Consider the following 26,244-nt stretch of genomic DNA (forward strand, 5'->3'; position numbering starts at 1 on the left):
AAAAATTTATGTGGAAAAGATCTAAGTTAATTATAAAAGGAAAATTGACACTTCATCAATCAGCAAGAATAGACTAAACAGAAATTGTACTACCATTCAGTAAAGATGAAACTGACAAATTATGGGCAGAAAGTGAACCCTGGCAAAGAGCTTGTGGTAATATTTTTGGGAGAAATTAACAACAAATATCCCAAAAGCAAGAGAATTCAACTTATATAAAGAACTAACTAGATCCTTCCTTGAACTGTATGGTAAACACCAATATCTGGAGCCCCTATACTCTATATGATGCAAACACATCAGTAAAGGCAGGTTACAAATGAGAACATTTAAGCAAAGTGGATTTAAGCCATTATGATACTGTCCAAAAGTCAGAATTATATGCTACTCTCATGGTACTAAGGAATTTTTTTTTTCGAGACAGGGTTTCTCTGTGGCTTTGGAGCCTGTCCTGGAACTAGCTCTGTAGACCAGGCTGGTCTCGAACTCACAGAGATCCGCCTCCCGAGTGCTGGGATTAAAGGCGTGCACCACCATCGCCCGGGGGTACTAAGGAATTTTAAGGAACCTCTCCACATAGTTACTGATTCACAGTATGCATAAAAAGTTTTGCATATTGAAACCACTTAATTTATACCAGATGATACAGAATTGAGTTTATTATATACTCAATTACAAGAAATATTCAGGAATAGGAATCACTCCATATACATAACACACATCCAATCCCATATGGGTCTCTCATGTCCTCTAGCAAAAGGTAATGCAGACATCAATCAATTATTGGAGGCTTCAGAATTTCATAAAAAAATCACCAATAGCTCCACCACATGACAACAAGCCAAGGAAATTATAAGGAAACATCTTATTTGTTCTTTATACAACCAAACACCATTACCTGCATGAAGTAACCCAAAGGGTACTCAATGGACTAAAATCTAGCAGATGAATAGGTTCCATTTTGTAGAGTTTGGAAAACTAAAATATGTACACCACACCATTGATACCTATTCAGGTTTTCAATGGGTAACTGCTTTGAGTTTGAAAAGGCTGATTTGATAATTACACATTTCCTAGAAGTTATGGCCATCATGGGTATACCTGTGAAAATAAAAACAGACAATGCCCCAACATATGTCCCTAAGAAAATGAAACAAATTTTGCTTATGATACTATAAAGCATATTGCAGATATACCACACAATCCTATAGGGCAGGCAGTTATAGAAAGATCAAGTCGAAATCTAAAGAATATGTTACAAAAAGAGAAAAAGATGATAAAGACACCCAGAGATAAATTAAATAATGCTTTATTATCTTTGAATTTTCTGAATGATAATGAGAAACGAACAACAGCCATGAAGGGACATTTGATAGTGGAAAAAACCTACAGAATTCAATCAGCTGGTATACTTTAAAGATGTGTTGACCTCAGATTGGAAACCAGCATATGTGTTATATTGGGGAAGAGGTTTTGCTTTTGTTTCCACAAAAGAAGAAAAGCTACGGATATCATACAAATTGATATTTGATTTGAACAAGAGACTCCTCTTAATTAGAAGAGATAATAGTTCATCAAGCAGAAGAGCAGTTCAGTCTAAACTAACTTTAAAAACTAACAAATGCTTTTCATTTGATCAGATATAACTTGCCATAAGGGGATGTATAAAAAAATTAGGGTTGGGAAATAGCTTTGTTTTTGTCTTTTTAGGAGAATAAAGGCATCCAGCTAAGGAATCTGAAGACCACTGGACAAATGAGACATCTGAAGAAAAAGGACTAATCATCCAGAAAATAATTTCCCCCAAAAAAGAGTAAATTGGCCTTTTGATATATCACATGTCCAACAGGATAGAATTCATAAATCTTCCCAAATGTTTGTTTCTGATATTCTCTACAGACATGCAATGCAAATGGTCTTTCTGTAGTCCCAGACCAATTAAAAATTAAAGCTGGCTTTCGATTATAAATATGGCTCTTTCCTTCTTTAAACCCAAGCATTCTTGTTAAAGTAAAATCCAAAATCTCTATCTCATGTCAGAGGCGCCACATGATATGCGACAGAAGGAAAATAAAATTAAAGGACTATTTTATTGTCACTAATCATACTCCTTTGGTTCTATTTTGAACCTTTAAAGCTTACTCCCTCCCTCCCTCTCTCCCTCCCTCCCTCCCTCCCTCTCTTTCTTTCTTTTCTGAGACAGGATTTCTCAGTAGCTAAGGAGCTAGTACTGGAATTCGCTCTGTAGACCAGACAAGCCTCAAACTTACAGAGATCTGCCTGTCTTTGCATCCCAAGTGCTGGGATTAAGAGCATGTGCCACCACCACCCGGCTTGAAACTTTTCTTTAACCTCTTTGAGATCTGCTGTACATGAAGAACATGACTAACAGCAACCTTTGAAGTATCCAAAAGGAGGACAGGGCCCCACAAAGATGATTCCTCTAGGACTATGATAATACCATTAAGTTGAAAAACAGCACCTAAAGATCAGCTTTGGATTATGCACTGCTCAGGACAATTTCAAGGTGGCTAGCTGAGATGATCCAGCCAGCCTAACAGACTACTCTAGCCAGGACTTAAGACAAGCCCTGTACTTTCCCATTATGCAGAGACTGAATTGAACAACAAATGATACAGCTACCTCTCTCAGAACTTGATAATTAACCCAAATTTTTCTTTTCAGGATCCCCTAAAGATGCTGCCACCCCCAGACAGAAGGAAGTAAATTTAAGAATATGACATCCACATTCCCAAAATGGGGGGTGGATGTTTTTTAGTCATGTAGTGGGTTATGAATATTTGTTATTGTTCAGGAGGGGTGGATATAAGTTGTTATTGGTTATGATCAGGAAGGAAGTAGAACTAAGAAGATTAGATTCAGAGTTCTTGTTCGGAAAAAAAGAGGGGGGGACTACAGATATGTTAGGATGATTATTGAATATACCTGGAAAAGAAATACAGGAGATATAGAAATAAGATCAAAAGGTAGATTATTGAATCTACTTTTAAACTAAAAAAGCAACTATTAGTTTTAAATACTTTACACCAGCATGGATATTTTTGTATATTGATACAAAGTTGAGATTATTTTTGTTAGAACATACTGTACATATATTTCTAATCTTGTTCAATGTATGGTACCTATAAAAGTCATTTAACAATATAATGCAAATTTCTAGCCCTTGAAAGTTATTATTGTCAACTATAAAGAAATGCAGGTTAGCAATTCGTCACCTATTACAATTGAATGTGTAGTCAGGTATGTTTTCAAGGTCAAACATGTATTTTAGATAGCTGGTCTTCAAACACTTGAAAAACCTACAGAATATGGCATTTCAGTTGTTTAATAACATAGGTTCTTTTCTTTCTTTATGACAATAAGGTATGACTGCTCCTGGCAGCACGAATCTACTTCAGAGAAGATGATGGGCATCAAAGAATCTCCACATGGAGTTTACTTTCTTTGTAGCAAAGCTTAGCCACTGGGTTAGAAAGTGCTCTCCCCTCGACTGCTGACAGTATGCTGTCCTAACTGGACAAGCAGCACACACAAGGATTGTTGAACTTTTCCAAGACATGGTAGAACAGCCCTTTAGAATATCCTGCTTCACAGAAAAGTCTGTTGGATATGGTAGGACTATAGACCAAAGATGGATGCAGTAACACTGCAGAGTAACTTTAGGTGACTGTCTACACAGACAGCTATTTCTGTCGTTTCTCATATTTTTTTTGGAAGTCACTTGCTTGTATTTCCTGCTTTCTCAGGTAATTTTTCCTTTTCGAGTTTCTGGTAGAGTTGAAGACTATAGTTAGAGTTAATAGTTTTCCTTGTTACTAGATCAGAAGAGAAATTCACTGAAGAAATGTAAAGTGTTTAAGATTGAGAGACATAAAACGACAGTTTTGGTAATGCAAATTAGAATAGAAAGTGAATAAGGTACAACTTTAGGACTCACCAAGATAGGATAGAAAAGGAGTACTTTCTTTGAATTTGTCAATTATTAACAGACAATGTTGATGTATTCATTGCCTGTGTATATTGTATATAGCTACTGTACATATTGTATATAATTTTCCTCATATTAGTTATAATCTACCCTTTTTAATTTTACACAAAAACAGGGGGAAAGTGGTGATATGTTGTTTGAACAAAGCTTGTCTGAAGATCAGAGGGTGGAGCTAGACACCAGCTAACCATAGAGGTCTGGAGGTTGTACAGATAGACAGGAAGTGATATGGCTGGGCAGGGAGAGGAAGTGATAAGGTGAAAGGAAAACAGAACTCTCTTTTTAGCTGGGAAGTTGAGAAATTAGGTGGCAGTGGTTTAGCTCCTTCGTCTCTCTGATCTCAGCATTTTCCCCTATATCTGACTCTGGGCTTTTATTATTAAGACCACTTAGAAATGCTATACATGACCCACAGATTAAGAACCACTGCTCTGAACCAACTTTCTGTTTGCAAGAAATAAACAAGATTGTAAACATGACTAACTAGTAGCACTAAGAGGAAACAGAAACAAACAAATATATGAATACTGAATATAAATCACAAAACTGGTTTTAGATTAGAATACAGACATTTTCAACAGTTTCCAATTTCTATCATAACAAAAGAACAAACAAAACTACATAATATATATTATATATATAATATACATATTATATATACATATACATATACATATACATATACATATACATATACATATATATATATATATATATATATATATATATATATATATATTTAAAAGCCTTTCCTAAATAAGGGCGCATAGGCAGTGGGTGTGTGTACTGCAATGATTCTGAGAAGAATCAGGCTTGCCAGAACCCTGGGATACTGAAGAGGTAGAGCTTTTAAGGGATGGTCACCACATGGACAGGTTGGAATCTTTAAAGAACCAAACTACAGATAAAATAACTCATATATTCTTTCTGATTCTTGGGCAGCAGCAGCATGAGAGACTGAGAATAGAATGAAAACTCAGAGAAGGATCTTTGTGCTCTTTCTTGGGCTAACATCTCAAGATATTAGCTCCTCTTCTCCAAGAGCTGTCCCTCTGCATACACAGAGCATTCACCCCTCACTCTCAAAGCACTGGAAACCAAGCGTGAACTGACGCTTCCTAAAGAGGTAATTCAGCCCCATTCCAGATCAGTCACTACTGATGGACCTAAGCGCTCTTTCTTTCATCCTAGCTCCTGCATTAGAGAAAAAAACCAGTTGTGTCCTTTCTGGGGAAAATAGTTATTCCAGTGTCTTTTAAGCACAATAGCAATATTTAACAAGCTGCCACACACAATGAAGCAAGTAAAAAAAAAATGGGTTATAACCAAAAGAAATAGACCTTCACCTAAATTATGTTAAAGTAAACAGAGAAAGTCTTAACGTTAACTATTATAAATATAATAAACAAAAATAGAGAAAATAGTTAAGCAATTTTAAGAAATTTGGTGAAATTTATCTTATAACATTTCTCAGTAATTAATAAGACACCAAAAAAGGAAAACCAGTGAAGATATCTAAATATTTGAACAATTCAATTTGCCACTTCTAAGCAACAATCAAAATTAAACTATGTGATATTTTCTAAAAAGCTGACATTCTGGCAAAAACTCAATGTTATAAAAAACAAAGTAAGAACACAGAGATAGCACTACCAAGGTCTGACTGTACTTAGAAAAAAATCTTGGAATCTTGTCTTACTGTTCTACAGCCATAACAAAGCACCATAACAACAACAACAAAAAAACTAGAAAAGAAAACATTTAATTTGGGACTCCTGGTTCCAGACTGTTAGCCCATGACCCTCGCAGGCAGGCATAGTGCGTACATGAGACAACCATAAAGCAGAGAGTAAGCCAGCAAGTAAGGGACAGTGTTTGACCTTGCTAACTGGGAATGATGTAGGCTTTTGAAATCTCCAAGTCCCACCCACCCCCAGTGACACACTTACTCCAATAAGGCCACACCCCCTAGGCCTTTCCAAATAGTTCTACTAACTGTGGGGCAGTATTCAAATGTATGAGCCTATGGGGGCTAGTCTAATTCAAAGCACCACAAAACCCTAAGATTCATTCTGGAGACAGTAAGAAAAAAAATCTGAATTTATGAACTAGGTAATTTTAGTAAATTGGAAGATAACTGATAATTGTCTTAATGATAATGGTGTTGCAGTTATACAGAAGGATTTTCTCCTTAAGAGTTGTGAGTTCAAGAATAAAATGACATGCTATTTGTGAACTAATTTCAAATTGTTCAGGAAAAAAATGTGTTTATGTATCTTTGGTGATATACATAAAAATGCTTTACTTCATATTAAATTTGAAATCTAATTATTCTTATAAAAGAAATAAAAAATTAAATGAAATTTATGCCCTGGCAATACTGAAGCATGCATGCATGGGCAGCCATATATGGCGGTTCTGTTGAACATATCCATATTGGGTTTCATGGTCTAAGGACGTCTGACCAGGTCTCTTCCTCAACAGGGCACCAGATCTCATTATAGATAGTTGTGAACCACTATGTGGTTGTTGGGAATTGAACTCAGAACATTTGGAAGAACAGGCAAGTGAGCCATCTCTCCAGCATATTACATTTGAGATCTAATTATTCTTATAAAAGAAATCGAATACTGAATTATTCCTACTAAATGACTATTAAAAATCTTAGCAGAGTATATAAGTCAGTAAATAAGTAAATATCACACCAAATTTCTTTAAAATTTTAAGTATAACTAAATGGAAGCAAACTTTTGACCAACTGGTATTGAAGTCCATATTAGCTTTGAAAGTAATACTGATCTCTTATAATTATCAAGAGGGAAAGAAATTATACAAAATTTAAACTAAGATTATATATAACTACAAATTTAATATTGTTTTAAAGGCTTTAGGCTTATAGAAAGATACCGTTCAACCTCTCTTACAAACACGTTTTGTTTTGATTCAAGATCTCAGTATATAGCCCAGGCATGTTCAAACTCACAACTCACTTACTCCTGCCTCCTAAGTGCTTTTAAAAGCATGGTCATCATGTAAACTCAATCTTTTTGTTATTGTTATTTTTTAAAACCACATCTTGTACTTGACTATTGTTCTTCAGAAGTTTGAGTTAAATTCTTATCAACTATTTTTAGCAGTTTGACCTAAAAATAATCTCTTTCTGAACAAAGTCTGCTCGAAAACAGGAGGAGGGTTTGCCTCCTGGATTGCCCTGATAATTGAAAAGCCAAGGCTGTGGAGTGGAACAGTGAGGTTCTGTTCCTGACTGGAGGGCACTGGGAACCCCCTCCCCGCTTCCAGGGAGGGGTCTAGCCTAGTAGTACAACTCTGTAGTTCTCAGTTGGGAGGGTGGGGGTGAACTAGTCAACTCTATAAACGTTTTCTCTATAGAGCTAAGCAAACAGAACTAAGCAGTACAATTCTTTGTTCCAAAATCTTTGTTCCAAAATCCATTGTTCTTATTTTCTCACCACTTTCACCTACCTCATATATGTATGAATGCATGTATGCACATAAATATATGACTCTCTTAAAATTAACAGGGAAGTGAATTATACATAATTTAATATTAAATTATATACAACTGAAATTTTAATATTTGGTTGAGGCCGTTTTGGCCAAACTAGCTTTAGGTTTAAATAAAGACACTGTATAGCCCCTCTTACATACACATTTTGCTCTGGATTACACACACAGACCACACACACACACACACACACACACACACACACACACACATACACATAAACACACACAGACACAATTTTACTAATTATAGAACAGGTCATAAAATTGGGGGGGCAGGACATAGGCAGACTTGGAGTAGAAAGGAAATGGGGTAGAAAGGATGTAAACACATATACAATTCTCAAAAAACTAAGAGATGAAATCTCAAAGAATTAGTTTATATTTCCCTGATGGCTATAGATGTTGAACTTCATTTAAGTGTTTCTCAACCATGTATATGGTCTTTTATGAATACTCCTAATTACAAACAAATAAAAACAAAAGTTAATCCCAGCTTCATAACTGACATTTTATTATTATTATTATTATTATTATTATTATTATTATTTTGATGTCTTACCATAGTCAGAGTGCCTAGGATTAAAAAAAGGAAGAAAGAAACAACAAAAACAACAATCCAAATGAAGGAGATAACATACAGGCTGTAGAGAATAATAATATTTACTCACTGATGGCGAGTGTGCAAAGTGGTCAGTACTATAGAAATTAGTGTGGAGATTTCTCAAGAAGTTAAAAATAGGTTTACCATGAGATGTAGCTATATCTTACTACAGAGATACTTGCTTACCCATGTTCATTGCCCCTCTATTCACAATACCCTGGGAATAGAAAACAACCTTTATATCTACCAAGAATGGATAATGCAAATGTGGTACGCATACATAGCAGAGCATCACTCAGTTGTTAAGGAAAAATAAAACTTATAGGTAAATGGATGAAACTGGAAACAACCATGATCCAGAATGTAACCCTTTCAGTATGGTTAATCCAGAGGAACAAGCATTATAGGTTTCCTCTCATGTCTCATATTTGAACTTAAGCTTTAAAATTTTATATATTTATAGTTCATTTGGAATACCCAAAGGTTAAGTAACTAGTAAAGACCACTGGGAAGGAGGGATCTTTCAAGGAATGGGTAACAGAAAGTAGCACTGTTGGGTGAGAAAGTTAGGAACTGGAATAGGAAGGATTGGGTAAGGTGGGGAACAAGCAAGAGGGTGAGAGAGAGAATATGGGGAGATAACTAACACTGAAGGCCTTTTGCAAAAGCAATATAGAAACCTACTATGCAGAAACTTTCTAAAATGTACACACAATATAAAAAAAAGGTCCAAAGCAGGTGCCCTGTAATGAGGGTGGGAGGCAGCATGGATACAATAACTCAACTAGACACAATATGCTACCAAATAAAAGCCTCAGTACTTGGAATAGGATACCTCTTTTTGAAGTGTTGGCCTATCGGGTCCCATAAATACCCCGTCCCATCATGCCAAATACAGGCTACTGTCTATATTTGTTAGCCTCTAGAACTTGACAGTAAGAGCTACAGCTTTAGTCAAGAGAACAAGGAAAACTCTAGCTGGTACTGGCCTGGAAGACTCATCCTTACTAGCTAGTGTTCACAGGGCTGGAATACGCCATTCAAATAACCAGAGGCAAAAAGTAATCAGCATCCTTATTCAGCTATGGATCCTGAACCCTGCATGTTGCACTAGGGACTTTTCTGCAACAAATCCCCATTGGTATGATAGCAGCACAAATACTATAGGTATTACCAGTCACTTTTTGATTGGCAGGAACACCCACTACAGGAGATGGAACCCATACATAGCTGATACTGTCAATGAAGCTAAAAGCCTGTGGCTAAATCCTAAATCACTCATTAGTCCTAGGAGAAAACCTATCACTATTACTGTTACATGGATAGAGCACTAGAATCACTCCTAATAACCTACAAGGTTACCCTGTTATCAGTGAATAACTCCATCTTCATGGGAACAGTCAGGGTGGGGAAAAATAATCAGAATATATCTTACAAAACAATCTACTTTCAATAAAATACAAACATTATAAGAAGTAGGGACTGATGGCTTCACTTAAGTGCACTGGCTGTTTGTTCTTCCACAGGACTGGAGTTCAGTTTCCAGTAGCCATTCACTCCTCCTTTCTCTACAGAAAAGGGCAGACCTCCCATGAGTAATACCCAGCCATTTCATATCAAGTAGACCTAACAATAGACTTAAAGCCATATTTTATAAAATGCTTCGAAAAATTAAGCATGTGAAAGGCAAAACATTTTGATTAAGAAAAGGAAACTGTAGTTGACGAGATCAGGCGCGTTCATGGTGGTCCAATGAATCAAAGCTCTCAACATAAAGCCAGCCACACTGAACCTTATAGAAGAGAAAGTGGGAAGTACACTTGAACACATTGACACAGGAGACTACTTCCTAAATATAATCCCAGCAGCACAGACACTGAGAGAAACAATTAATAAATGGGACCTCCTGAAACTGAAAAACTTCTGTAATGCAAAGGACACTGTCAACAATACAAAACGCCAGCCTACAGAGTGGGAAAAGATCTTCACTAACCCCACATCAGATAGAGGTCTGATCTCCAAAATATACAAAGAACTCAAGAAATTGGTCATCAAAGAACACATAATCCAATAAAAAAAATGGAATACAGACATAAACAGAGAACTCTCAATAGAGGAATCTAAAATGGCTAAAAGACACTTAAGGAAATGTTCAGCATCCTTAGTCATCAGAGAAATGCAAATCAAAACAACTCTGAGATTCCATCGTACACCTGTAAGAATGGGCAAGATCAAAAATGCTGACGACAACTTATGCTGGAGAGGTTGTGGGGAAAAGCAAACACTTCTGCATTGCTGGTGGGAATGCAAGCTGGTACAACCCCTTTGGATGTCAGTGTGGTGATTTCTCAGAAAATTAGGAAATAACCTTCCTCAAGATCCAGTAATACCACTTTTGGGTATATATCCAAAGGATGCTCAATTGTGTCACAAGGACATGTGCTCAACTATGTTCATAGCAGCATTGTTTGTCATAGCCAGAACCTGAAAACAACCTAAATCCCTCTCAACAGAAGAATGGATAAGGAAAATGTGGTACATTTACACAATGGAGTACTACACAGCAGAAAAAAGTAATGACATCTTGAATTTTGCAGAAAAATGGAGCTAGAAAACATTACTTTGAGTGAGGTAACCCAGACACAGAAAGACAATTATCGCATGTACTCACTCATAGGTGGTTTTTAAACATAAAGCAAAGAAAACCAGACTACAAGCCACAATCCCAGAGAACTTAGACAACAATGAGGACCCTAAGAGAGACTTACATAGATCTAATCTACATGGGAAGTAGAAAAAGACAAGATCTCCTGAGTAAATTGGGAGCATGGAGACCTTGGGGGAGGGTTGAATGGGGAAAGGGAAGAGTCAGGGAGGGGAGCAGAAAAAAAATGTAGAGTTAAAAAAAAAGTTAATAAAAAATGAAAAAAAAAAGAACAGCCAAGGAAACTGAAATAAATGTAGACAAAGTGAAACAGAAAGGAAAAAGAGGATCTTAAGACATCACTTAGAGTATTTATAGCTTCCGCTGTGGTATAATAAATAGCACATCATTGCACACTAAAGTTAAAGAATATATTGGAGAGCAAAAGTGCCCATTTATAAAGCACTCACCTACAACACCATTCAATGCGACCTTCACCCTCACAAGTTTTTGCCCAGTGATTATCTGCCAAGTTTTTCATTGCAACAGCATATTCACACAGTGTTTCCGCATCTTCACAGTGTTCTCGCCAGATCTTATCAAAGTCTCCCACTGTATGCAAAGAAAAGATGTTCTAGGTTAACTTTATTTTTATGTGTCAGCTATTTTTAGGAAAATAAAAATAGTTTATAAAATAATACAAAAAAAATCATGAATTAAAACTTAATGAAGTGTTAAACACTGCTTTACAACTGATGATCTGATAATCAAAATTTACCCTTTCAAACAGACTTATTAAGTTGAAGATCGCTAACTGTATGCACACACCCACCCCCCCACATAGATATACATACATGATCTACCAATTCATACAGTAAATGTATGCTGGTAGGGTACAAGTATGGCTGGAAATTAAGCATTAGTTAAAAAATTACACATTATTCAGGAATACCTGATTTCTTATAAATGTGAGTTATTTGTATAAAAATTCTATTATCAAATGTATTTCAAAGAACCTATGTGTAATGAAAATTCATTTCATTCCTGTAAGACTTGATTTAGACTCTACATGGTAGTAGGTTGATGTGAGAGTCCCTTCTGTATGCCGTGAATACCACTGGTTAATGAAAAAGCTGCTCTGGGCCTATGGCAGTGCAGAACAAGGCAAGGTGGGAATTTCAAGTAGATAGAGGAGGAGAGAGCATGGAGCCAAAGAGATGCCATGCAGCTGCCGGAGGAAACAGGCATTTCCTGGTAAGCCACAGCCACATGATTAACAGAAATGGTTTAAGATATAAGAGCTACCTAGCAATATGCTTAAGTGATTGGCCAAGCAGTGATTTAATTAATATAGTTTCTGAGTGATTATTTCAGGTTTGGGAGGCTGGGAAACAAACAAGCAGCCTCTGAAAACAGTAGGTAAAATTGAAAGACTTGAGTATTTGTACTTTATGTGGAAGAGAGCCCTAAGCAACAACAGTAAGGGGATGGGGGGAAAGCTAGGAGAAAAAATTTACAAAGCGTACAGGGGTTGTTAGTGACATTGCTAGTGAAGACATCATATCCACAATGCTGCTGGACCTAAGAAGGGCAAGAAGCTTCAGCACTAGCTTTCCTAATTCCCATTAACCAGGGAAAGTTATAAACCTTGGATTCTAGTATGTACTTATTGAATAAGGACATATCAACCGAAGGCTCCAAGGTGCTGGAGCAAAGTAACAGAAGAATAGAACACACAAAAAGTGGAACTCTTTTTACTAATGGTGACTCTGAGTTCAGTGTTTGCCCACTACAGCTGAGAACTAAGGGGGTTATGTGAGACACTACTGTCCTCTATTAAAACTTCTTAGTGTCCTTACTATGTCATATCAGACTCTGAAACTTGATTTCCTCTGTAACTACTAGCTAGAAGGTGCAAAGATGACTATAACTATAGAGACCTGTTTCTGTATAGCCTCTGTATTCTCCACATTCAACAAAATTGTCTTTGAAAAGTGCTTTTGGTGTAGTTTTGAGGTTTATTGCTTTTCTGACATTTAAAGGATTCAAACATTTGTCTGTGTGTTTAATTGACTTTAACTGCAAACAACTTAATATTTTAACATTTTTATTAACATGAGAGTTTACATACCCTCAGAGTATGTTCACACTGAAAGTTAGTATATGATTGTAAGCATAGTGCACTAAGCTATATACCTGAAACCAGACAATAAATTTGATTTATTTATTTTTATACCATATTTGCTGAAAAGGGTTTTGCTTTTTTGAAGATTATTTTAATGTGTGCGTGTACAAACACACATACACACACACAGGAACAGACATATGCATGCCACATGTGTGCCGATGCCCATGGAAGACAAAAGAAGGTGTAAGATCAACTGAGCTGGAGTTTATAGGCAGTTGTGAGCTGCCTTACATAAGAGCTGAGAACAGAAGAAGGAACCTTGAAAGAGCAGCAACTTCTCTTAACTGCCAAGTCATCTCTCTAGACTCAGAAAAAAATACTATTAAATGCTACATGAAATAACAGTTAATAGGTAAAAGATAAATAAATAAATAAATAAATAAATAAATAAAATGAAGATAGAAAGAGAGAGCTGAGAGGGCCAAACATACAAATAAAATGTGAGGCTATAACCAAAGAGACATGAATTTAATATACTCCTTATGTCCCTTGTAAGTATCCTGAATCATAACATTAATTCAAGTCCTTACCCAACAAACATTTATCAAAGCCTATTAAATATGTATTAGAGTAAATGTTTAATGGTTAAAAATGGACAAAACATAGTTGAGGTTTTGTTTTTTGAGTTTTTCAAGACACGGTTTACTTGTGTAACATCCCGGGCTGTCCTGGAACTCCACTCTGTAGGCCAAACTGGCCTTGAACTTACAGTGATCTGCCTGCCCCTGCTTCCTGAGTGCTGGGATTAGAGGTGAGTGCCACTACTGTCCTGACCTATAGTTGATTTTTAATTTTGAGAAAAATTTACTTTCCATTATATTTCTGAAAACTTATTAAGGGTGCTATGTTAAATAATTCATAGAGAAAAATGAGAAAAGTTAATTTTTCATAGTATTCTTTTATAGTGTTTAAAATACTAAACATTAACAAAATATTTAAGCATATTATAATGTGGATTCTGAAAGCACGGCTCCTCAAGTTGATTTTTTTAAAGTTATTAAATGCCCAGCACATATATTCAAATTTCTTCTGCACACTCAAACTGTATATACGTTAAACATATATTAAAAATTAAAAGTTGATTCTAAGGACTTTTGACAGCTACTTGGTTAGGAGGCCAACCACAATTTGAACTACTGTTTCATTTCAAAGGACTACTCACTCTGCTTCCTGGATGCCACTGAAATGTAAGCAAACCAAAAACCAGGACCAAGGATTGCTCCTACCACATGAACTCTGCCACGCTTTCCTTTGTGCTTGCTCAGCACCCAGTCAAAAGGAAAGCTCCAGTGTGGCTGCCTATGACACCGCACCAGTGGTCAGCACAGGAGACTTGGGAAGGCTCACTGGCCAACTAGTCTAGACAATCAGTGAGCTCCAGGTTCAGTCAGAGAGCCTGGTTTTTAAAAGGAACGATGGAAAGCAACTAGGGAAGACACCAAATTTAATTCTTGGTCTTCACATGGGTACACTTGGGGGTGGGTGTGTACCTGCTTACACATGCATTCAGCATGTACAAAATAAATGATAATATTTTCATTATCAAAAGACAAATCAGAAAGTAGAATTTAAGATCTGTTGTAGGGCCCGGGTCTACCCTTGTTCCTGGGGCTCATCTTGAGGACAGTTTCTGGTCAGCTAACTAAGCATCCTGTTTGTTCCTGTTCTCCCTCTGCCCTGCCTGGTGATTAGCTGTAGGGCATTGTTGACTCTCTTGTTGGCATGGTAATTTCCCACCTGCCTGGGCAGAAGTCCTTGTGCAGCAGTTAGATATAGTAATTTCCCACCTGCATGGGTGGAATTCCTTGGGCAGCAGTGGGGTATATAAGGATTTCCCCAAGGTTAAATAAACGGCATTCGGCTGATCTCCTTTTGAATGACCCAGGTCTCTTTGTGTGTTTTTTTCAATCTCCAGGCCCTTGCCCGACTAGTGTACAGTACAGTGGCGCACGAACTGTACCGAGGGGGGTAACACAGAATCGGGTGTTACAATCTGTTTAAAACTGTAGTTCAGTATATCATAACAAATATTTTTAAAATATTCAAGACCAAAGTTGGCAATGAGCTTATCTTATGACTTATTTCAATATAATGTTATTTATGTATGACTCAATACCACTGTGACTAATAACCCATTTATTTTTATTTGTTTTTATGCATTATTTATTGTTTGAGCATCTCATACATCATAACATCAATTTCACCCATTATTCTCTGTCCTCCAATTTCTCTATATCTTCCTCCCACCACTTATCTCTCCCAGGTTCAAGTGCTCCATTAAAAAAACTGGATTCTCCCTCCTTAATAGCCACTGACTGTCAATGGCTCTTCAGCTAGGGGTGAAACTTCATGAGCTTCTCCCCCACCCATGCTGGGACTGGAGCTGCCTTGTACTGTGTGCATGCAATCCAAGCCCCTGTGAGTACATATGTGCAACAGCATTTTTATGTCAGCAGATACTGTTTCCCTGCAGAGAGTCACTATCTCTGGCTCTTAGAACCTTTCTGGCCTCCTCTCCTATGAAGATCTCTGAACTTTCAAGGAGGAAATGTGACAGAGATGTACTATTTGAAACTAAACTCCCAAGAGTCTCACTCTCTGCACACTGATCAACTGTAGGTCTCGTTATTAAACTGCCATCTACTGTAAAAAGAAGTTTATCTAATGATGGCGGAAAGGATCTCATGTGCCTGAAACTGTCCTCAAACTTGGATGAACTGAACATCTGGTACTCCTGCTTCCAGCACCAGTGCTGGGATTACAAGAGCGTGCGACCATGCTCTGCTTTATGTAGTTCTGGGAAGTGAACTCAGGACTTTGTGCATGCTCAGACAAGCACCGTACCACTGAGCTCCATGCCCAGTACCTCACTTGTAAAATTCATTGTCTACAGGCATCCTAGAAAAACAGGATATACTTTAATATACAAATATACTTCACCTTTCCTATTACAAGGAATACAAAAACAACTTTTAGAAAGCATCATTACATACACACTTCATAATCAAACAAGAATAATAAACTTAGAGAATCAGCAACAATATCTTGTTTAACTACATAGTTTTAAAAATCAACTTAAAAGTCATATAAATTCTAGAACAAAGTTCACAACACCTTGACTTCTACTTTTTGTATTCTCTTGACATTTATATTTTTAAATACCCACTAAAAATAACAACTAATTTACAGTGGAAGTAGAATTACATCTATTGAGTTCACAGGTCTGTTTGAAAAACTTTAAGCTTAAGGAAAAGTAATTTTAGTAAAAATACTAGATTATAATGAGTTCTTATATTCAAGGAAAGTGAATTTCTTTATTTTACATGTTGGGATCATCTAATTACAAATGATATTATTTTTCTAACTATCCTAATTCTCATTCTTAAAAGGTATAAATATAAAGCAGAGATTTTAAAGTTTAATGAGAATAACTCTATGACTAATTTATTTATAAACCACAAATGGTAAAATATTAATATAAAAATATCTAGGGACTCATAAGATTCAATAGCAAAATTATGCCAGCCTTTTAAAAAAGTGGGTAAAGGAACTGAAGCCACTTTTTCCAAGCCAATGATTACTAGGTACATGGAAAGATGGTTATCATCACTAGTAGTTAGGGAAATGCTAACTAAAACTACAGCATAATGGCTAGCATAACAAAAAACCACCTGCTATATGTGGAGAAAGGGGGCCTATGGACTTTGTTCTGAGATTACAATGCAGCCATTATGGAAAACAATCTAGATGCTCCTCAAAACATCCAAAAGCTTTCACCTCCTCCCTCCCTTTCACCCCTCTGTTTCCCCTTCTTTATATATGAAAAACAAAATCAATATGTAAAAGAGACATTGTAATCTCATGTTTACTGTTGTATTAATTACGATACGGAAAAAAATGTCCATCAATGGGTAGTAGACAAAAGAAGTATGGTGTGTGTGTGTGTGTGTGTATATATATATATATATAAAATGAAACTCCATTCAATTTAAAAAAGAAACTCCTGCTACTCTTGACAATGTAAATAAACTCTGAGGTCATCACACTACATGAAATACACCAGTCACAGTAAGACATGCATCTCAGATCATTTATATGTAGACTCTAAAGCAAGGAGCTTAAAGAAATACAGAGTAGTATGTGCTCATCAGAGGTTTGAGGAAAAGGGATGAAGAGATAAAAATGTAGATGTGGTCAAAGTGTTAAAAACTAAGTTGTAAAATGAATAAGCTTTAAAGATCTAATGGACAGTACTGTAACTATCTTAGAATGTATATATTAGAAAAGAAGTAAATTTTTAGTAGTCATTCACACACAGAATAACTGTTATGTGATGTCAACCAGATTGAGAAATCATTATGTAAGATATATTTTCATTAAATAGCAGGGTATAGACCTAAAACTTACTCAATTATCATGATCTTTTCTTTAATTAATTTATATACAATAGTATGATATACTATTGAATCCATGTAATGTTGCTCATATGTATGTATTTAGTGCTAACAACTTGAGATAACAACATATCAGAGAGGTTATTACCATTTATACATCAAAAATCAACATGTTACAATTCTTGGTAGTTTAGCCTGTAATTCATAACACATTACTGGCTTTTAAAAGTCATGATTCAATAAACTATACCATTCTAAGTATATAAAACTCTGAAAGTACCTCTATAACAAAAGAGCCTAAATGGGACAGTGAGTAGAAAGATAGAAAGATGGAAAAGGGAATTCTGGGAGTAATGGAATGTTTTATATTATATGGCAGCATTTTCATATGTACATATAACTATTAACATTCATAGAATTCTGTATTTTAGAAGGTATCTACTGTATATGAACTACACATACTTCAATAAACAAGCTTTAAAATGATGTCCAATGAACAGCAAATGCTACAAAATTAAAGCTTAATGTGGTAATTGTTAATCTACAGATCACAATATATTTCCTTAACTTCGAGGCAACACCTCAGGGATCTAATACTACGTACGTCTTAAACTTGTAGAAATCAGAGCAAGTTTCTGGATGTGACTTACACATATTGTCAGTGTGGCCATAGATGTTTTATATCTATAAGTCTTTTGCAATGCTAGTGCAGAACATGGAGAAACGAAGCTGATGACTGATTGGGAAAAAAAGATACCTCAGTCACCATACCACCCTGCCTTTGTCATGAGTTTTATGTTTATGAATGATCATGGACATGAACAAAGGTCTGCAAAACACAACTACAATGATTTCCTAACCACAAACAAAGGGCTTTTGTCAGTCAAATGCTGTATTTAATCTCTGTAACTGCATTATCTTTAATTTTCTGGTAGTTGTTTTCATCTCTAGTTGCCAATTCTCAATGCACATTGTAAACAACTACACCTTTTATTTAATGGATCTAGAGTGTGAACCTGTCATTTACCCCAACACTTTACAAATAAATTCACTGTATATTCATGGCTCAAATCTGCGCTAAACATTCTAAGGAACTAGTCTAAATGATCATCTATAGCATTTTAAGAAGCCAAAAGATTTCTAATTTTAGACCGTAGCATTTGATAATATGACAGAAATTAACTGATTTATCTATTTAGTTTTTGTTGCTGTTGTTGGGATGGTGATGATTATTTTCTCTAGAGTTGAGTTATATAGTCCAGGCTGGTCTCCAACTCTTCATCTTTCTGCTTTAATTTCTTAAGTGCTGAGATTAAATGCTTATTCCACTATGCTTGACTAATAAATTTTAAATTGTCAAGAAAACAATACATGGCTAAATTTCTTGGCTATCACTATTCCTAGTTTTAAGATGGGGTAAGGGATAATATCCAAGAGTCAACCAATCTTAATGCTACCTTGGAAGTGTACAGGTAGGACAGCAACAAACAACATCTCTAATATTTATGTAATCTGAAGACAGTTGTGATCCCACTGATTTTAGAAATTAAAAAGAATAAAAATGGGAGATCCAAAAGTAAGTTTCATAATAAAACAGGAACTTTTTAATACTTACATTTACAATTTGAGATTGCTCTTTCAACAGCACAGTATTACAAAAAAGGAAATTTTGTTATATGTGACAGTTTTCAATCTGTGACAGAAAGGGTAGGTATTTCCAAGTACCAGACTGTCCTAAATTATAATAAATACTACAAAAGACTGGTATGGCAGAAACTATGTGAAACATTTGCCTATATTATTTAGATATCAGCATAAGTGTGCTTATTTTTACTACGGAAATGTGAAGACGCAACAAAAAAGAATAAAGAGACAATCTAACATATGAAATCAATTTAAGCATTAAAACTACTAACAGGGAAATTTAAAGACAGAATGCTGATATGCATATTGTCCCTTAAAAATAAATAACTTTTTATAGCAGTATAGCAAAAACACTAAGAAGTTAATAGAGAAATCACTAACTTAGCTATCCCAACTGACAGTTCCCTCCTGCATACTATGATTTGTTATAGAAATGAAGCATCATATAGGCAGACAAGGAAGGAGCTTCATTTTTTTGCATCAAACTATCTACTTTTACAACAAAATAACCTTAGTTTAGTGTCACCTTCCTCAACCAGGGTCCAACAGTGACCTGCATCAAAAACTGTGTCCTAATTTACAATTTACACAATTGCTTTCTGGGGCCCAAGAATCAGCATTTTAAAATTAACCGAGTACTGGCACACATTAACGCATAAGAAACATCACACTAGGTCCTGGAAGCTAAAAACTGGATATTCAAAAAGCAATGCCCTTAGGCTAATGCTGAGAATATTTCAGAATCAAAATCAATCACCATTTCTTAAAGAATGTAAGAATTCTAATTTTGTCTTCTCTTGAAGACGGTAAGCTGCCCTTTTGTGTACTTTCACGGTAAATGAAGCATAAATAGCAGGCAGAGTTCTTCAGCACTACAACCTAGTACAGAAGAAACTCAACTTCTGGGAGTGCTCCTTGTGTTCTGTGGAGGCTCCAAGCACCTCTTAGCACATCATCACTTCTCTGGGCAGTTTTGCTGGTGCACACTAACCACTGTCTCCACCCCTGTCCTAAGGTGCTCTGCCTGTCTACCCAGCCCACAGCACTTTTACTCAGACACATAGAATTGCATTTCTAACCTGGGGTTTAATGGCTACTAACATTTTCCCAAAAATCCTTACATTATTATTGTCTTTTTCCTCTTTACTTTTATGAAAACTGCTTATTTTACCTTTGAAATTATTCTTATTTTTCTCCATTTCACCACCATGGCTAAATCAACTCTAAATCAGATGAACGTCAACAGCCACCTAGTTTCTTCTCTTCTGGATTACTTCCTTTGCAGTCTACTGTACTTTTGCTTCACTGTTCTGACTCTTCTGTCTACTGTATACTCCATGGAGTTCCAAAGAGAACACTTGTAAGGGGCCCAAGGCTAAGAGCACAACTCCTGAGTTTGTTTGTTTGTTTGTTTGTTTATGACCTATGAAGTAACCAAAGGATTTACATTAGTACTTTTGTTCTTAGGTTATCATTTAAAATATACCACAAAGACACACAATGATAAAATCAAATAGATAACACACACTGCACACTTACTCTGTGCCCTTCACTCAATCAACTGCATTAGTATTCCTTAGTGTTATTGATTATTACAATCTGTTCATATCGCCCCTTCAAAACAAAAACAACTCCCCACCCCCCCCAAAAAAACAAATGAAGCAACAACAACAAAATCTTCTAGAGCTAACTTAACTAGATTTTGGTGAAGAATCTATTGCAGTGATAAAGCAAAGATTCTCTCAAATGCGTGCGCTCAGGCGCGCGAGCACACACACATGCACACACTTTTCTTACTCTATATCAGAATAGGTACTGATTAGGGGAAAATGTAAAATGAAACATCACTTGAATAATAATAAAAGAGGAGAACCTTTCCAAAATCTCTTGGTGGCCATAGAATTGGCCAACTTATTAACACAGCTGTGGAGAAAGTCTACTAAAAGAAAAGTTGAAGATAAAATGAGTTCTCCACAATACTCTCATTTCAGGTGTTTGCTCGAAAAATAATGACAGCTAAAAAGGTGGCTAGTCACTAGAGCACTTGCCTTGCAAGCATGCCTAACACCATATAAAAGGCCCAGGCACAACATCATGCCACTATAATCCCACGATCTCTGGGGACTTCTGAATAGCCTGTCTGGCCTAGTTAGAGAGCTCTAGGTTCAAAAAAAGACCCTGTCTCAAAAAAATAAAATGGATACAACCGAGGAAGAGACCTGAGGTTGACCTCTGGGCTTCACAGTTAAAGGCACACATATACACGTGTATACACACAAGACACACACTCACATGACATGTACACCAAAACTACAAAAGAAAGCAAAAACAAAACTGAAAATCCACATGGTTCCAGTTCAGTTCTAAATTCGATACACTGTTCAAGTAAATCTGACCACTCAACCAAGTCCTTATTTAAAAAGCAAAACCAAACTAGTTATTTCCTCAAAATAAGCTGTCTATACATCTTATCATCAATTTAAAATGGTTTAAGTTGCTGTGGAAATCAAACTCTATAATTCTGTATAGCAAAGATAGAAAATACCCATTTCTGCGAGCATGATTTTCTTCACATAAACTCAATTTATAACAGTGTCTTATCTACAAGTGGCTGGACATAAAAGCATCTTTTCTGATTACCAATGCTAGGAACTGTGCCCATATTTTCTTTCAGTAACTTATTCAGGTATATAGAACTATCTCAAACACTGCTCTTTACGGCCAATTCTCATCTTCCTTATACAGGCTAGCATACGATCTCTGGTGACACCGGCAGGCAGTGAAGTGGAGCAGAGTCACACAGTGGTCAGAGCACATCAAGTCCACCAAGCTGCCCTTGTAACACTATTCGCTCTCCCAGCCCACGCAGGCTCACCACTGTCAACACTCACCAGCTGCACAGATTACAGCAGGGGAGGAAAACACCTTTCCTGACCACGGCAGGAAGCTCTCATTTTCACCTTTCTTTCGGTTGCGTTTCAAATCCACTATCGGAGATAAAGGCAAGAAAAACTCTATTTTTCAACACTACATTCTTTACCCTTGCTTGTGTTCTTTTCAGTAACTGCTTTGATTCCCTTTCCATTCCAACCCAAACCATTTCTTTCATATCAGCATATCCCTGAAAAAGCTGTACTGCACATTGCCCCAAGTCAACTACATACATGTCCTCCAGCCCACAGCCACTAACGAATATCCTTCTTCCTTGCCCAACTTTTAGTATCGCTTCCTGCTCTCCACTTTCTCTTATATTCTAACATGTAAATCACCAATATTAGTATAAGAGATGGGAGAGAAACTATTCTCTCCCATAAAATAGTATGGCATTAATGATGAACATTCTCAGCTTCATGAAAGTTACTTTGATCTTCTTAGAGTCCACTCTTCTATAAAAATGAAAGAATTAATTTCAGTTCTACACTAAATCTGGCTAATATGTTTCCTGTCCCTAATGATGGAGGTCCAGGAACTGTAGATATGAGATAAAATGTAGACAATTTAAGATCAACCATGTTTAAGAATCATTCATGACAACTATGGGTTCTTATAGTCTTACATTCCAAGATTTTAAGTGGGATTTTTCACTGCATTTCCTGGTGAGAAAACTGCTATGAGTTTATTAGAATACAAAGTCTAGAGACCGTCAGTACTACAATACTATGCTGTACTAATAAATATCAAGAATAATTTAAGATTATATAGCCAGACTTCCTGGGCATTCAAACAGCTGAGACCAGGGCCATACAAAACGTGAACATTGGAAAGGACACACTCATTCAGATCATCTACTTTGCAAGTTAACTGATGGGGTATTATACATCACTGGAGCAAAACCTAGAGAAGCCTAGATGGGGGATGGAATTCAGGGTATTAAAATGCCAAAAGAATAGCTTCATTCAAAGGCTTAGATCTGTCCGGACTTTTTTACCTGCTCATCAGATCATTGACTTCTGAACTAGATGCACTGCTTTCAGTTCTGGTCATTTCTAAGTACCCATCTTCATTATGAACTAAGTGTTCCCCTAGTTAGAATTTGGGCTTAAAGACATGTTTAAACATGTGGAACTAAGCATGCATAAACAACAGCTTAAAGAGATAATGACACATTAGCAGTGTGTTAATTTAAGTGGAACCTATTCGTTCATGAATAAATGAATAATGAATAACAATGAAATTATCACAAAAAGGTTAGTAATAGAAACTGAATTATATACTAGTCATTTTCTTTTAAAAGACGTGTCTTAGACTTGTACAAAATGGCACTATAAATTGAAGAAAAGTGGGTCCACTTATTTCCTCATTTCTGCAAACATAAAAACCAACAGAGAATGCCATTATGTAAGTGCATTTTGTGACTATCAAGAATGATGCAACTGTTGCTATGGTAACCACTCATTTTATTGAATTGCGGTTGGGAACTAAAGCAATTTTAATAAAAAAAAATTCAATACCTTAAAATGCTTGCCAAGGCTCTTCTATTGGTACCTATCAAACAATAGCTATAAACCATCTATGGGGATATCAAATGGCCTCTATTAAAAGCCAGGACTGAGTTGTCAAGGAAAGAAACTTTGAATACTTTAAAAAATGAAACACAATACGACACTCAAAGGAAGAAGGCTTGGAATGAACTTCTAGAGTAATTGGAAAGTGCATAAAACTGGAAAGCAACATGATCTCACAGGTCTTTGTTCCTTCCGTCATAACTTCTCTTTTAACCTAAATTATTAACTAGCTAAAGGACTAAACATCAGAACACTGCTGAGTTTTGTAATTAAGTTAAAGCAAAAATCTGCTGAAAGTATCCCATTTTAATACTTAAGAGACTTTTTTTTTCCCCTGAGCAAAAGAATAAAGCAAGTTTTCACCTTCGGAAATCTTATAAAGTTGCTTTGTTTGAGAACCTCCATTTAAAAAATGCCAGGATAAGTCGTAAAATCCAACTACACACACAGTTCTGGCATAAGCAAAAGTCAGTAAAGCTGTTTCCATGGAGGGGCTGCATCTATGGCCGGCTTCAATGGCATGCGTGTCTTTCAGAGTCTCTGTGGTTAGACACTATTCAAAACTGCACAGTATCTAAAGAACCTGCTCCAGATCTTTCTTGCCTGCCTCCACAAACTTGAAGATGGAGCTGCCTGCCATCCTTTCCTCTGGCTAAACAAGGTGAAGCACCTTGAGATCATCTCCTGGGCCTGCTGACTTCGCAGCCCTGGGAGACCAGGCAGGGGAGGCCTCGGCACGGCCTTGCCAGTGGGCGAAGAGGAAGAGGGGCTGTTGCCAAGCGAACAGAACAACAGGCTGGTCCAGCGCAGCAATCCGGAGGGCAGCTTCCCTTCTGCCGGGCTCCTTCCCGAGTGGATTTTCCCTTGTCTTCGGGTCTTACCTGAAAGCCCCATCCCTGCGCTCCCTCCCTCCTTCCCAGTGTGTGCCCGGTGACAGCGGTCTTCGCACACCGCTGGGGACAGGGCCTGGGCCGGTGGCCACTGCCCATTAGGGTTCCGGGAGGCGAGAGCAGGAGGCCGGTGGCGGCCTGGGCAGACGTGCCGCCCCCGTGTGTGTCAATGGTGGCCTGTGGGGCTGGAAAGCGCTGACCCAGCCGGGGGACGCGCCTCCCCTCCCCCGCCCGCTGCCTGTTTACCTTCGCGGTACTTCTTGCGGAGCCGCCGGTGGACGCTCTTCACCACCCCGGACAGCTTCTCCTGCTCGAGCTTCCGCTCCTGCTCGCGGGGCTGCGCGGCGCTCGAGGGCCGCTGGCCGCGCGCTGCGCCTCGGCCGCCCGACCCGGGCTCCATCGCGCCGCCGCCGCCGCTGCCGCCGCCCCTCGGGCCCCGCGGTCTCTCCCCGGCCGGAGGAGCTGGGGAAGGAGGAGGCAGCAGCGGAGGCAGCAGCCGGAGGACGAGGCCGAGCAGCCCCAGCCAAGGCCTCGGGGGCGGGGTCCTCCCGAGAGCGCCAGGTGATTGGTGGACGTCGGAGGGCTGGGCGGAAATGGAAAGGGCCAAGGGCCAATGGGCGGAGGGCAGCGGCGGAGCGCCGGGTTGTTTGGGAAGGAGCAGCTGGTAGAGGCGGAGGGAGCGTCGGGCCTCTTGCCAGGCCCCGCCCCGGATGCTGTGCGGAGGAGCCTAGCGGGCCTGGGGGGTGGGGGTGAGGGGTTGATGGGGAGGAGGCTGGTGGTGCGAGGTGCGCTTGCGCCTCCGAGTTTGCTGAGTTTGGGCTTCATTGTCAGGTCTAGCTTTGGCACGTCTCCCAACTTTCCGCTGAGTGTTATGAGATGATGCCACCATCTGAGTTCCCGTTGCACCCATGAAGAGTCCTATCAACTAGATACCCATTGAAGACTTGATTGCACAGGGTTTTACACTTCAGGGAGGACTCCAAACTTGCCTGCTTTCTTTGGGGGTCAAGAAGAGGTCAAGCTACCAAATCCGGCTTTAATTCTCCAGCTAACTGTGGTTAATGCCAGGCATGCTGCTGCTGCACGAAAGACACCTAAATGGGCAAAGGAAAGGTAATAGATAAACAATAGGAGATGCGGAAAAACCAAGCTGGAAACATTAAAAGGCCACATCGTCTTCCTATAAAACTTTTGTAGTCATCATACCATGGGGTGTCTGGAAAACCTACATTGATTGTAGGTTGTCTCAGAACTCAGAAAAGTCTGCTCAGGTGGTCTGTCACACGTGGGTTTGGAGAGTTAGTCTATAAGTGCATAAAGAGTTCACTAATCAGCTTTCCCTTTCTTAACTTTTTAGGCCTGGCATGGTGGCACAGTCGTGGCCAATGCTTTAAATTCCAGCACTCCGGGCACAGAGACAGGACAATCTCTGTGAGTTCAAGGCCAGCCTGGTCTACGGAGCAAGGTCCAGGCCAGGACAGAGCTACACAGAGAAACCTGTCTGGAAAGAAAGAAACCTGGAAGAGTATTCTCCAAAAGGAGACCTTATTAGCTCTGTACTGGTACCTAGGCTGCAGGAGCTTCTGCAGGCCAGGAATGAGTTGTATCTGTTATTCTTTTGGTCTTTCGGCACCAATGTTGTTCTTTTTTTTTGCGTGGGGTGTATCGCGGAGCCGGAGGAAGGGAGACCCAGGACGCGACCACGTGCGTGGGAGAATTATTTATTAAGGGAAGGGTGTGCTCGACAGTGCGGGTCAAGGGAGGGAGGAACAAGAAAAAGAGGGATAGAGAGAAAGAGAGAGAGAGAGAACAAGAGAGAGAGGGGGAGGGAGAGGGAGAGA

At 38.0% G+C, this 26,244-nt stretch overlaps 1 protein-coding gene across 1 annotated transcript in view; it reads right to left on the minus strand.

The window, feature by feature from the left end:
* Bmt2 (base methyltransferase of 25S rRNA 2 homolog) overlaps positions 1 to 24,803 on the minus strand; it is a 50,208-nt gene extending 25,405 nt beyond the window's left edge. The window contains 2 exon segments of the mRNA XM_038319433.1: positions 11,253 to 11,394; positions 24,650 to 24,803. Of these exon segments, the coding sequence (XP_038175361.1) occupies positions 11,253 to 11,394; positions 24,650 to 24,803 (296 nt within the window).
* Positions 24,804 to 26,244: the final 1,441 nt, after the last annotated feature.

The sequence above is a fragment of the Arvicola amphibius genome, chromosome 2, assembly GCF_903992535.2.
Source record: "Arvicola amphibius chromosome 2, mArvAmp1.2, whole genome shotgun sequence".
NCBI classification, from domain to species: Eukaryota; Metazoa; Chordata; class Mammalia; order Rodentia; family Cricetidae; genus Arvicola; species Arvicola amphibius.